Source organism: Cetorhinus maximus, chromosome 1 (assembly GCF_964194155.1).
Source record: "Cetorhinus maximus chromosome 1, sCetMax3.hap1.1, whole genome shotgun sequence".
Taxonomy (NCBI): Eukaryota; Metazoa; Chordata; class Chondrichthyes; order Lamniformes; family Cetorhinidae; genus Cetorhinus; species Cetorhinus maximus.
Window position 1 is genome coordinate 234,435,477 of NC_135879.1, and position 12,761 is coordinate 234,448,237.

The 12,761-nt window shown below is 43.1% G+C and overlaps 1 protein-coding gene across 2 annotated transcripts in view; it reads left to right on the top strand.

The window, feature by feature from the left end:
• The window catches only part of slc4a11 (solute carrier family 4 member 11), a 232,749-nt gene that overhangs the window by 77,211 nt on the left and 142,777 nt on the right, over nt 1–12,761 (top strand). For both annotated transcript variants that reach the window (XM_078554605.1, XM_078554596.1), the window contains exon 2: nt 4,728–4,772. Coding sequence is in view for 1 of the 2 variants with exons in the window: in XM_078554596.1 (XP_078410722.1) it covers nt 4,728–4,772 (45 nt within the window). In the remaining variant the exon portion in view is untranslated. The remainder of the gene's footprint in view (nt 1–4,727; nt 4,773–12,761) is intronic.

Genomic DNA, 12,761 nt, shown 5'->3' on the forward strand with positions numbered 1-12,761 from the left:
GCACATCAGTGCAAAAGATAAGGCTGAAGCATTTACTACAATCTTCAGCCAGAAGTACCGAGTGGATGACCCATCTTGGCCTCTTCCGGAGGTTCCCAGCATCACAGATGCCAGTGTTCAGCCAATTCAATTCACTCCACCTGAAATCAAGAAATGGCTGAAGGCTCTGGATACTGCAAAGGCTATGGGCACTGACAATATTCCGGCAATAGTAGTAAAGACTTGTGCTCCAGAACTTGCCGTGCCCCTAGCCAAGCTGTTCCAGTACAGCTACAAAAGTGGTATCTACCTTGCTATGTGGAAAATTGCCCAAATATGTCATGTACACAAAAAGCAGGACAAATCCAACTTGGCTGATTGCCGCCTATCAGTCTATTCTCGATCATCAGTAAAGTAATGGAAGGGACCAGCAACAAGTGCTTTCAAGCAACACTTGCTTAGCAATAACCTTCTCACTGACGCCCAGTTTGGGCTCCGCCAGATCCACGCAGCTCCTGACCTCATTACAGCCTTGGTTCAAACATGGACAAAAGAGCTGAACTCCTGAGGTGGGGTGAGAGTGACTGCCTTTGACATCAAGGCAGCTTTTGACAGTGTGGCATCAAGGAGCCCTAGCAAAAATGGAGTCAATGGGAATCAGGGCGAAAACTCTCCACTGGTTGGTCATACCTAGCACAAAGGAAGATGGTTCTGGTTATTGGAGGTCAATCATCTCAGCTCCAGGACATCACTGCAGGAGTTCCTCAGGATAGTGTCCTTGGCCCAACCATCTTCAGCTGCTTCATAAATTACTTTCGTTCCATCATAAGGTCAGAAGTGGGGATGTTCGCTGATGATTGCACAATGTTCAGCACCATTCGTGAATCCTGAAGCAGTCCATGTCTAAATGCAGCAAGACCTGGACAATATCCAGGCTTTGGCTGACAAGTGGCAAGTAGCATTCCTGCCACACAAGTGCCAGGCAATGACCATCTCCAGCAAGAGAGAATCCAACCATCACCCCTTGATGTTCAATGGGATTACCATCACTGAATTCTCCACTATTAACACCCTGTGGGTTACCATTGACTAGAAACTGAACTGGACTAGCCATATAAATACTGTGGCTACAAGAGCAGGTCAGATGCTAGGAATTGTGTGAGGTGTAACTCGCTTCCTGACTCCCCAAAGCCTGTCCACCATCTACAAGGCACAAGTCAGGAGTGTGATGGAATACTCTCCACTTACCTGGATGACTGCAGCTCCCACAACACAAGAAGCTTGACGCCATCCAGGATAAAGCAGCCCACTTGATTGGCACCACATCCACAAACATTCACTCCCTCCAGCACCGACATACAGTAGCAGCAGTGTGTACCATCTACAAGATGTACTGCAGGAATTCACCAAAGCTCCTTGGACAGCACCTTCCAAACTCACCACCGCTACTACCTAGAAGGATAAGGGCAGCAGATAGATGGGAACACCACCATTTGGTAGTTACCCTCCAAGTCACTCACCATCTTGACTTTGAAATATCTCGCTGTTCCTTCACTGTCTCTGGGTCAAAAATCCTGGAATTCCCTTCCTAACAGCACTGTGGATGTACCTACACCACATGGACTGCAGCGGTTCAAGAAGGCAGCTCATTACCACCTTTTCAAGGGGAAGTAGGGATTGGCAATAAATGGTGGCCCAGCCAGCAAAGCCCACATCCTGTGGATGAATTAAAAAAAACTTGCAATGCAATGATCTGTCAGTTTGGCCCAGTATTCTCTTGGCTTAGGTTGCTGCTCCACAAAAACCACACATACTTGCACGATTGTGGAGGTGTTGTACGTTGTAATCAGAGCTTAATTTTCGACAACAAAACATGTCAGAACTCTAACCACCGCTATCCTCTACCCTCCTCTTAAAAGGAAAAAAAAATCTTGAATTTATATTGTGCTTTTCATCACCCCCTGATTCCCCAAAATGCTTTGACAATCCAATAAAGTAGCTTTGACGTATTCTACATTACAACTGTTCCTATAACGAAGTTGCCAACTTGCAAACAGGAAGCTCTGTCATAGTTGCATAGGAACAGAGGAAGCCATCCAGTTGCTTAAGCCTGTTTTGCCACTCAGTGAGACCATAGCTAATAATGACCAGTTAATCTGTTTTGGTGAATTTGATTGAGTGTGTTTGTTCTGGATAGATAAATTTAAGATGGCTTTCCTCATTTCCTGTTATGTGAAGTTTCATAGCTACACTTGGGTTTTGTTTTGTTTTTGAGACCTTGCTTTCATTGAAGAATGTACACAAGCCAGTGATTGTGACTTTGGGATTTGTGTGATGAGCAGAGAGTCTAATAATTGTTGCTGAATGTTGATGAGTGTTACAATCCTTGTAGAGATTGATAACTTTTTAAAAGGAAATTCGAACTCCCAATGTAAAGCTGAAAGGGTGACGCAACAGCATGCCAATCCCATGTAATTCACTTTGCCATGGAGATGGAATTTGAGGGGGGAAAGGTGTATAGGATGCTGGTGTAAGATTGGATTGCAAGGTCCTCCTAAAAGATAGGTTTCACTGAATTTCACAGAGAGGTCAGCCTACAGGGATCTGAGAGAACAGGAGGCAGCAAGTCCCTAGGGTTTATTACACAAAAATGTGGGTGGAAGCTTGAGCCCAGATTGAAAAGGCCAAATTTCTGAGGATTTAAAATGAAGATGAAGACTTTTACATTAACAAATAGCCTAAAAGCACCAGTGGTTAAACACTCTTTCAATAGGCAGCTTGTGCTGTAAACCGCCCACCCCCCACCCCCCCCACCCAATCCAACCCATTGTTAGCATTTAAAACTATCAAAAATCTCTTATCATGGTTATACTTTACTCTGATCCTTAACTAGGCACTCTATTCTCCTGGAACCAGTTCAAAGTGATTATTAGCCCCTGAGGGTTTACTTCCCCTTTTTTTTCTTTTCCCAGTCTGCTGACTTTTATCATTCATGGTGAAAGTTTTCCTGGAGATTCTCCCCTAGCTCAAGCTAGGCGAATCTTCCAGCCTTGTTTTAAATCCTCACCAATTTGGCCTTTACAATCTGAGCGTAAGCATCTACCTGCATTTCTACACGATGCCTGTTTCTACTTGCTGCCTGTAGCTGTGCTTCCTCTTCCTCTCGGATCCCTGCAGACTGACCTGATTATGAAATTCAGGGATATCTTTTAGGAGAACCTTGTAATCTGATTTTACCAGCTTCCGAGCACCTTTCTCCTCCCGACATCCATTTCCATTGCAGTGTGAATCACATGGGCCTGGTATCCCGGTAGACATGCTGATCAGCTACCTTAAACTATAACTGTTTACAAAACCTAACATGCTTAACACCTTCCTGGGACTTTGGAGACCAACAATCTATTCTCCATCAGCATAGATGCTTGTCCGCAAGTGTGAACGTTTTTTCTTATTCTTTCACGGGATGTGGGCTTCACTGGCTAGGCCAGCATTTTTATTGCCCTTGAGAAGGTGGTGGTGAGCTGCCTTCTTGAACTGCTGCAGTCCATGTGGTGGAGGTACACCCACAAGTGCTGCTTGGGAGGGAGTTCCAGGATTTTGACCCAGCAACAGTGAAGGAACGGTGATATATTTCCAAGTCAGGATGGTGAATGCATTGGAGGGGAACTTGCAGGTGGTGGTATGTCTGCACCTTGCACCTTCCTCCAAGTAAAAAAAAATAAGTAAATCCCTGGGTTCCCTATAATCTTTGATAATCAAGTCAGCAGAATTCGGAGCAATCACCTGACCATTTCATTCCTCCATTTTATTCTACATTAAAAACAGTCCCAAAACATACCAATCTTGTAAAACCTCAGATCTGTAAACACGAGACGTGATCAGGGTTGATCACATTCTGCAATAAATTACTTGCACAGTAGACCATGAGGGCCGCAATATAACGAAACATAATCAAGATTTTCACGTGGAATTTTTAAACCCCAGTGTGCTGCTTATATGTGCCAGATAAATGCGTTGATGTGTTCATGATCACTTTAGAGCTGAATGAATATCTTTTTGGAGAAGGGGGAGATTTGTTCGTGGGATGTAAGCGTTGTAGGCAAGGCCAGCATTTATTACACTTCTTAATTGCCCTCGAAGGTGGCAGCTACCTTTTTTGAACCGCTGCAATGCATGTGGTGTGGGGACATCCACAGTGCTTTGTTTGTAGCGCTTTCATTCAACTGAGTAGCTTGCTGGGCAATTTCAGTTTCTAGTCAGTTGCGTTGGGTCTGGAGTCACATGTAGGCCCGAGGGGATAAAGTTGGCAGATTTTCTGCCCTGAAGGACTTTTGATTTTTTTATTAATTTTTATCGTTATTAATGAGACTAGTACTTCATTCCAGATTTATTAATTAGTTTGAACTTAAATTCCTCCAGCTGCCAAGGTCGGATTTGAACTTGTGTATCTGGAGTATTGGTCCAGGCCTCTGGATTACCAAACCAGGAAGTTAGAGACGGGGAGGGACAAAGCCGTGAAGGAATTTAAACATGACAATTTTCAGAATGGAGGTGTTGAGGAACCAGACCCAATGTAGGACAGGAATGATAGGTGAGTGGGGCTGACAGTACAGGCAGCAGAGTATTAGTTGAAATGGGAAGTTTATGGAGGATGGAAGACTGGCACAAAAAGAGATGAACAGATGTGCGTGACCGTAAACTCCTTTTTGTGCTCGAATTAAATCCTTTTTCATTTTATTTTAATGCAGATACCCCAACCTCCACTGTGAACGGGTACTTCTTCCAAGAAAGTGGTGAGTGGATTAAATTTAATTGCAGTAATCACTGAATGTGGAATGTAAATAATTTTATTGGACATTAAGTCAATATCTGTTTTCAAGAGGGGAGATATAGAAAGCATATCCATGTTAACTATAAATATTAACCAGGCATCTGGAATTCTGAGTGCATGAGCGTTTTTTAAGTGTTGGTTTGATTTTTTTAATATATATAGCTTAGTGTTGCAACCTAGTGTAATGCTATATTTACTTTCAGCGGGTCATTGATTTATAATGAGTCTTAGAGCAATATTTGCTTGTTTTAGAGTCACTGAACTTCAAAGCAGTTCACTGCATGTGAAGGACTTAAAAGATGTTTTTGAGAGATGTGCAGTGGTGACACAAGGAGCAAATGGAGCCTCTAAACTTAGTGGGCTTAAACACAAGGATGTGGGAATATGTTAATGATTTTCCAATGGTTTGTTTGTTCTTTTTCTGTGGGAAAGAAAGATCTTGATGTGAACACTTGTTCTTTATAATGGGTGCAAATTAACTCTAGAGCAAGCTATTAGCAAACCCAGAAGATGGATGGGTTTGGGAAAATTATTATTTTTTTGTTTGCTGGATGTGGACATCACTGGCTAGGCCAGCAATTATAGCCCATTCCTAATTGCCCTTGAGAAGGCAATGGTGAGCCGTCACCTTGAGCTGCTGCAGTCTGTTTGGTGTGGGTGCCACCCACAGTGCGGTTGGAGAGGTATCCAATGAAGAACTGTTTGCCTCGGTTTAGGAAATGAGAACGTGAATTTGAATAGCACCTTTTTCTGCTCCTCGGGATGTTCCCAAAGGCTTTGTAGCCATTTTGCTGCCGCTCTTTCTTCGCATGTTATGCAAATTGATGGGAAATTGGTGCGCAGAAGCTCTCACGGCCTGTAACAGAATAAGCAACACATTAATCTGTTTTTGAGCGATTAAATGTTGGTCAGGTGTGCCCTGCTTTTGGCATTGTGCCAGGAGATCTTCCTGACTCACCTCAACAGCAGACGAGGGCTTGGCTATAATTCTCATCTGAAAGACAGTTCACCGTAGTGCTACATGATTAGCACTTGAAGTCCTAGAGTGGGGCCTGAACACACGTCTGCCTCGGAGGTTATTTTTCTTTTATCCCAAAAAAGTGCTCTAATGAGCTTTGCTAATGACTCCCTCCTCACTTTTCTTCCCCACACCTCCCAGCAAGTAAAGGTTGTTTTTTTTGTCTAGAGTGCACTGAGGCACTATCTACAAGGACAAAATAAAACTAGATAAGTGAACTGTGGCTGTAAAGTTTTATTAAAATTGGCATAATATTCAACGTTAAAGCATTTTACATCAAAGCAAACCAGATCATCATCTTCCCTGCACCCAAATGGTGGCACAGAAGCCATTTCCAATAGTTTAGACCAAAAAAAGTTGTTGTAAAATTTTGGAGGAGTGCTGTACACTAACAAGAGTGTGCAGTAAGTCGATGGGCAGTTTATAAACAGCACCTTGAGGAAGGAATGAGATTGCATTTATACATAGTATAGGACCTCTCCAATGTTGTTTGCCTTTCTTTAATGTCTCAGATGAAGGACAGCACCTCTGGCAATTCAGACACACTTCCAGTACCACATCGTAAGGCAAACCACATTAGGTGCTCAAGTTATGAAATGGAGTTTGAAGCCCCGAGCTTTCTAAAGCGCGAGAGTCTAATTAGAACCAAACTGATGTTTTATCACAGCGCTTAAAACATATCAAGTGCACAGTGAGTTAGGGTTATCCTAAGCAGTGTAAATGATATTTGCTGAAGTAAGTGCTCATACTATATCAAATCTTTTTTTCGTATTACAGGGCTTTGAGTTACTGTGGCTTAGCAAGCATGAGGTCACAGGTTCAAATTCCAGCAAGTTGTGATAAACTTAACTTCATAAAATTTATAGGCTAGCTTCAGAAAAAATATACCTTTTAAAAAAAAATAATGACCATGTTGTAAAAACCTAACTGTTTTGATGACTCCCTTCAGGGAAGGGAATCTGCCCAGTCTGACCAAGGTGTGACTCCAGTCCGACACAATCTAATCAACTCAGTGTCCTCGGGGGAGAAATAAACACTGCCCTTGTCGGTGCCGCTGACAATCCAAGAACAAATAAGATCCGTAAGCATACATTGACTCAGCTGTGCCTTGAGTTCAGACACCTACTGACTAACAGACCATCGAGAGCAGCGAGGAGTGTCAGCCTGCAGTACTTGCTGATTAAACCCAAAATCATTGATACTCCAAAATCTTGCTGAAACTCTTTTTGGTGTAAACCGTTGAAAATGGCTCCTATGCCACCATCTGGGTGGGGGCAAATGATGCTGTAGCTTACGTTGACGTAAAATGCTTTAACACTGAGTACAATGCCGAATTGGGCATATGGGGAAAGGGCAGAGGGATGAGACTGTGCTTGTGCCAACTCTTTTGAAAGTGCTATCCAATTGGTCAAAAAAAATCACTTGTGGGGTGGTTTATAGACCCTCCCCTAACAGTAACCACACTGTAGGACGGGGTGTACAGGGAGAAATAATGGGGGCTTGTGAGAAAGGTGCAATGATAACCGTGGGAAATTTTAATCCACGTGTAGATTGGACGAATCAGATTGACCGAGGCAGTTTGGATGATGAGTTCATCGTGTTTTTGGGAGCTTTTTTAATAGCAGCACATTCTAGAGTCAACCAGAGAGCAGGCTATACTAGATGTGGTAATGTGCAATGAGACGGGATTAATGATCTCCTTGTGAAGGTGACCCTTGGTAGCAGTGATCATAACATGTTTGAATATCACATTCCATTTGAGGGAGAGAGGAGTGCACCTAAGACTAGTGTTTTAAACATAAATAAGGGCAATTTGAGACCATGAAGTCAGAGTTGGATAAAGTGAACTGGGAAAATTAAGTTAAGGATTAAGGCAGTAGAAATGCAGTAACAGACATTTTAAGGAGATATTTCCGAATACTCATTTTAAAAAAAAATCCAGTGAGAAAGGAAGACCTTAAGGGATGGATGCATCACCTGTGGCTAACTATGGAAGTTTAAGATAGTATCAAAATGAAAGAAAAAGTGTATAATTCAGCAAAGATGAGTGCCAGGTTAGAAGATTGGGCAGAATGTAAACAACAACAAAGAATGACAAAAAGATTAATAAAGAGGGAGAAATTAGAGTACGAGAGAAAGCTAGCTAGAAATATAAAAAGTGAGTTTCTACAGATATTTAAAAAGTAAAAGAGTAAGTAAGGTGTGCGTTGGACAGTGAGAATGTGGAATTAATAATGGAAAATAAAAAAAATGGATGAATTGAACAGATAATTTTGCATTTGTCTTCACTGGAGAGGATACAAATAATTGTGAATTAGGAGGTGAAAGGGAAGGATGGGGACCTGGGTTCCAATCCTACCAGGGCAAATGGTGAAATTTGAATTCAATAAAAACCTGGAATTAGATCTAATGATGACCATGAAATCATTGTCAATTGCCATAAATACCCTAATGTTCACTAATGTCCTTTAGGAAATCTACCGTCCTTCCCTAGTCTGGCCTACATGGGAGTCCAGACCCTCAGCAAGTGCCCTGAACAAGGACAGGGTGGATAGGGAGCAGCTTAGTTGAAAGGTCAATCACGAGGGGACATAAGTTCAAGGTGAGGGGCAGGAGGTTGAGGGGGATGTGAGGAAAAGCTTTTATAGCCAGAGGGTGGTGATGGTCTGGAATGCACTGCTTGGGAGGGTGGTAGAGGCGGGTTGCCTCACATCCTTTAAAAAGTACCTGGATGAGCACTTGGCCCGTCATAACATTCGAGGCTATGGGCCAAGTGCTGGTAAATGGGATTAGGTAGGTAGGTCAGGTGTTTCTCATGTGTCAGTGCAGACTCGATGGGCCAAAGGGCCTCTTCTACACTCTGTGATTCTGTAGACTCTCCTGCCTTCCCCAGAACCAGTCCCGATGCCCCAGAAATCTGATGCCCTCCCTCCTACGCCAGCTTTCCAGCCACATGTTTATTCGCTCAATTCTCCTATTCCTATACTCACCTGCACATGGGACTGGGAGTAATCCTGAGATTACTGCTTTTAGAGGTCCTGCTTTTCAATCTCCTTTCTAGCTCCCTAAAGTCTGCTTTCAGGATCTCATCCCCTTTCCTACCTATGTCATTGGTACTAACGTGGGCCACGACCTCTGGCTGTTCACCCTCCCCCAGAAGCATGTTACATCCTTGACCCTGGCACCAGGGAGGCAACATGCCATCCTGGAATCACGTCTACGGCCACAGAAATACCTGTCTGTTCCCCTAACTAACAATTCCCCTATTGCTATTACTCTTCTCCTCTTCTTTCTCCCCTTCTGTACAGCAGAGCTGCATGTGGTGTACAAACTTGGCTCTGACTGCACTCCTCCGAGGAACCGATGCCCTCACTGGTATCAAAAACGGAAAACCGATTTGGTGAGCTGGACCCCAGGGGACTCCTGCACTACCTGCCTAGTTCTCTTGGACTGAAGTCTAGAGTCTTAAAAGAAGTGACTGCAATAGTAGGCGCATTGGTTGTACCTTTTCCAAAATTCTCTAGATTCTGGAAAGACCCCATAAGATTGGAAAATGGAGAATGTGATTCCTCTCTTCAAGAAAAGAGGAAGATGGGGAACAAGAAACTAGTGGCCAGTTTGCTTAACACCTATCGCAGGGTAATTGCTGGGATCTATTATTAAGGAGGTTAAAGTGGAGCACTTGGAAAATCTTAATGAAATCAGGCAGAGTCAACATGGTTTTGTGAAAGGCAAATCATGTATGATCAATTTATTGGAATTTCTTGAGGAATTAACAAGCAACGTGGATAAAGGAGAACCAGTGGATGTGCTGTATTTAGATTTCCAGAAGGTATTTGGCAAGGTGCCACATCAAAGGTTACTACACAAAGTAAGACCTCATGGTGTAGGGGGTAACATATTAGCATGGATAGAGGATTGGTTAGATAATAGGAAACAGTAGGCATAAATGGGTCATTTTCAGATTGGCAAGATGTGACATGTGGAGTGTGATGAGGGATTAGTGCTAAGGCCTCAACTATTTACAATTCATATCAATGACTTGGATGAAGGGACCGAAGGTATGGTGGTTAAATTTGCTGATGACACAAAGATAGGTAGGAAAGTAAGTTGTGAAGAGGACATGAGTGTGCAAAGGGATGTAATAGGTTAAGTGAGCGGGCAAAAATTTGGCACATGGAGTGGAAAAATGTGAACTTGCCTAATTTGGCAGGAAGAATAGAAAAGCAGCATATTAGTTAAATGGAGACAGATTCTGGAACTGAGAGGTACAGAGGGATTTGGGTGTCCAGGTACATGAATCACAAAAAGTTAGTATGCAAGTACAGCAAGTGATTAGAAAGGCAAGTGGAATGTTGTTGTTTATTGCAAGGGGAATGGAAGATAAAAGTAGGAATGTTTTGCTATAGTTGTACAGGGTGTTGAGACCACTTCTGGAGTACTGTGTACAGTTTTGGTCTCCTTATTTAAGAAACGATGAAAATGCATAGAAGCTATTCAGAGAAGATTCACTTGACTGACCCCTGGGATGGGGGGGTGATAGGGGGAATGGGGATGAGGTGTTATCTTGTGAGAAGAGGTTTTTTTTAATTCATTTATGGGATTTGGGCATCACTAGCTAGGCCAGCATTTATTACCCATCCCTAGTTGCCCTTGAGAAGGTGGTGATGAGCTGCCTTCTTGAACCGCTGCAGTCCATGTAGGTACACCAAAAGGACAGACAGGCTGGGGTTTGATCCACTGGAGTTTAGAAGAATGAGACACCAATCTTATTGAAACATATACGTTTTTGAGGGGACTTCACAGGGTCGGTGCTGAAAGGATGTTTTCCCCTTGTGGGAGAGACTAGAACTAGGGGACACAGTTTAAATATAGGGGGTCTCCCATTTATGATGGAGATGAGAAGAAATTCTTTCTGAGGTTTGTGAGGCTTTGGAACTCTCTTCCCCGGAGAGCGGTGGAGGCAGGGTCATTGAATATTTTTAAGGCGCAATTTGATTGGCTCTCTTGTTCATCAAGAACCTAAGGTTGTTGGGGGGTAGGCGGAAAGTGGAGTTGAGGCCACAATCAGATTGGCTATGATCTTATTGAATGGCAGAGCAGGCTTGGGAGGGCCGAATGGCCTACTCTTGCTCCTAGTTTGTATGTAAAATGGCCTCCTCTCCTGCAGGATTCATGTGCATATTTTGTGATACTGGTAGATCAACTTCACTCCCAGATCTCTTCACCTCCTAAATGTTTATGTGGAATGAAAACCATGGCAACAACCAAATTGCTATTAGTGGTCTTAGCATCCTTGAGCTGAAAACTTATTTATGTTATGTTACAACTATTCGCTCATTGCTTAAACATGGCTCCTGCTTTTTCATCAGGGAGGTGAGACCACTGAAGGAATTGACCAGATAGAATGCAATGGCATCATACTGTTCAGTGGTGTCTAGCTAGTAATCTACTGTGGAGGCCTGTTCGTTTCCGGTCAGATATGGATGGACTTCATTCCCAGCTGAAATGTCCATTCATGTCCAGTGATGTGCTGATTTTTCTGATTCCATAATTCCTTCAGAGATTTGTACAAGCTTACACCAGTCCAATAACCTTTTAGGCTTCAACTAGACTTGGGAGGTTGTGACAGATGATGCTGCTGCCTTGTTTGCAGTGACCTGCTTGGTTTTTAGGGGAGGTACTGATTGTTTTTTTTATACATGCAAGTCAAATAACTCCTGAGGCATAGTGAAGGGGGTGCGTGGGAAGTTGATGAATCTATTAAGGTTCATCTTTTTCTGATATGAACTCACTATGTTGTGCAACAAAGCGCACTGTCAGCAAATATATCTAGTCTGAATTCTGGATTTTTTTTTCTCGTTTTGAATCAGTGTGGTTACGGTTTTGTCAAGTAAAATTTAACAATTTTTTTTTTTAGCTCTTCTGATAGCCGAGCCTCTAGTCCACTGATTGGCTGAAAGACTATTGGGGTATCTGCCAGCAAACGTTGTGTCAGTCAAGCACTTCAATCACCAGACTCTTCTTTTCTCCTTCTTTGGTTCCCCACATGCTGCCACAATCAATTAAAAACCCCTTCATCAAATCAAGGAACCTTTGTTTGAATTGAATACCATGGAGCTGATCAAAGCATGTTGCTGACATCTAGTGGGAGGGCTTCAATGTTGCTGCAATTAATTTGGAGATTTTGCTCGTTGCATTTTAATCAGATGGGGTCTCAATAGGAGTTCAAAAGGGGTTCTTTGGTCCCACGGTGGTAACCAAAGAAGTTCCCTGTGTCTCTGGCCAACTTCTTTCCTTCAATGTAATAAAAAACAAATTTAACTGGCCGTTCAGCTCTTGGCTGATTGTGGGATGTACTGAATAGGAATGCCTACTGTGTCCACATACAATTAGATACCTGTACGCAACATAACTTTTAAATAACTGAAAGTGTTTCTCAACAGGACAGAGATAAGCCTCCATATATCAGGTTGATTTTGAACCATCGATGACAGGACAAGTTGAAAGTCATATTCGTGCCAGGCAATGACCACCTCCAACAGAAGGGAATCTAACCATCGCCCCTTGACATCCAATGACATTACCATTGCTGAATCCCCCACTATCAACATCCTGGGGGTTGCCATTGACCAGAAACTGAACTGGACTCGCCATATAAATACTGTGGCTACAAGAGTAGGTCAGAGGCTAGGAATTCTGTGGCAAGTAACTCGCCTCCTGACTCCCCAAAGCCTGTCCACCATCTACAAGGCACAAGTCAGGAGTGTGATGGAATACTCTCCACTTGCCTGGATGAGTGCAGCTCCAACAACATTCAAGAAGCTCAACACCATCCAGGCCAAAGCAGTCTGCTTGATTGACACCCCATCCACAACCATTCACTCCCTCCACCACCAAGGAACAGTGGCAGCAGTGTGCACCATCTACAAG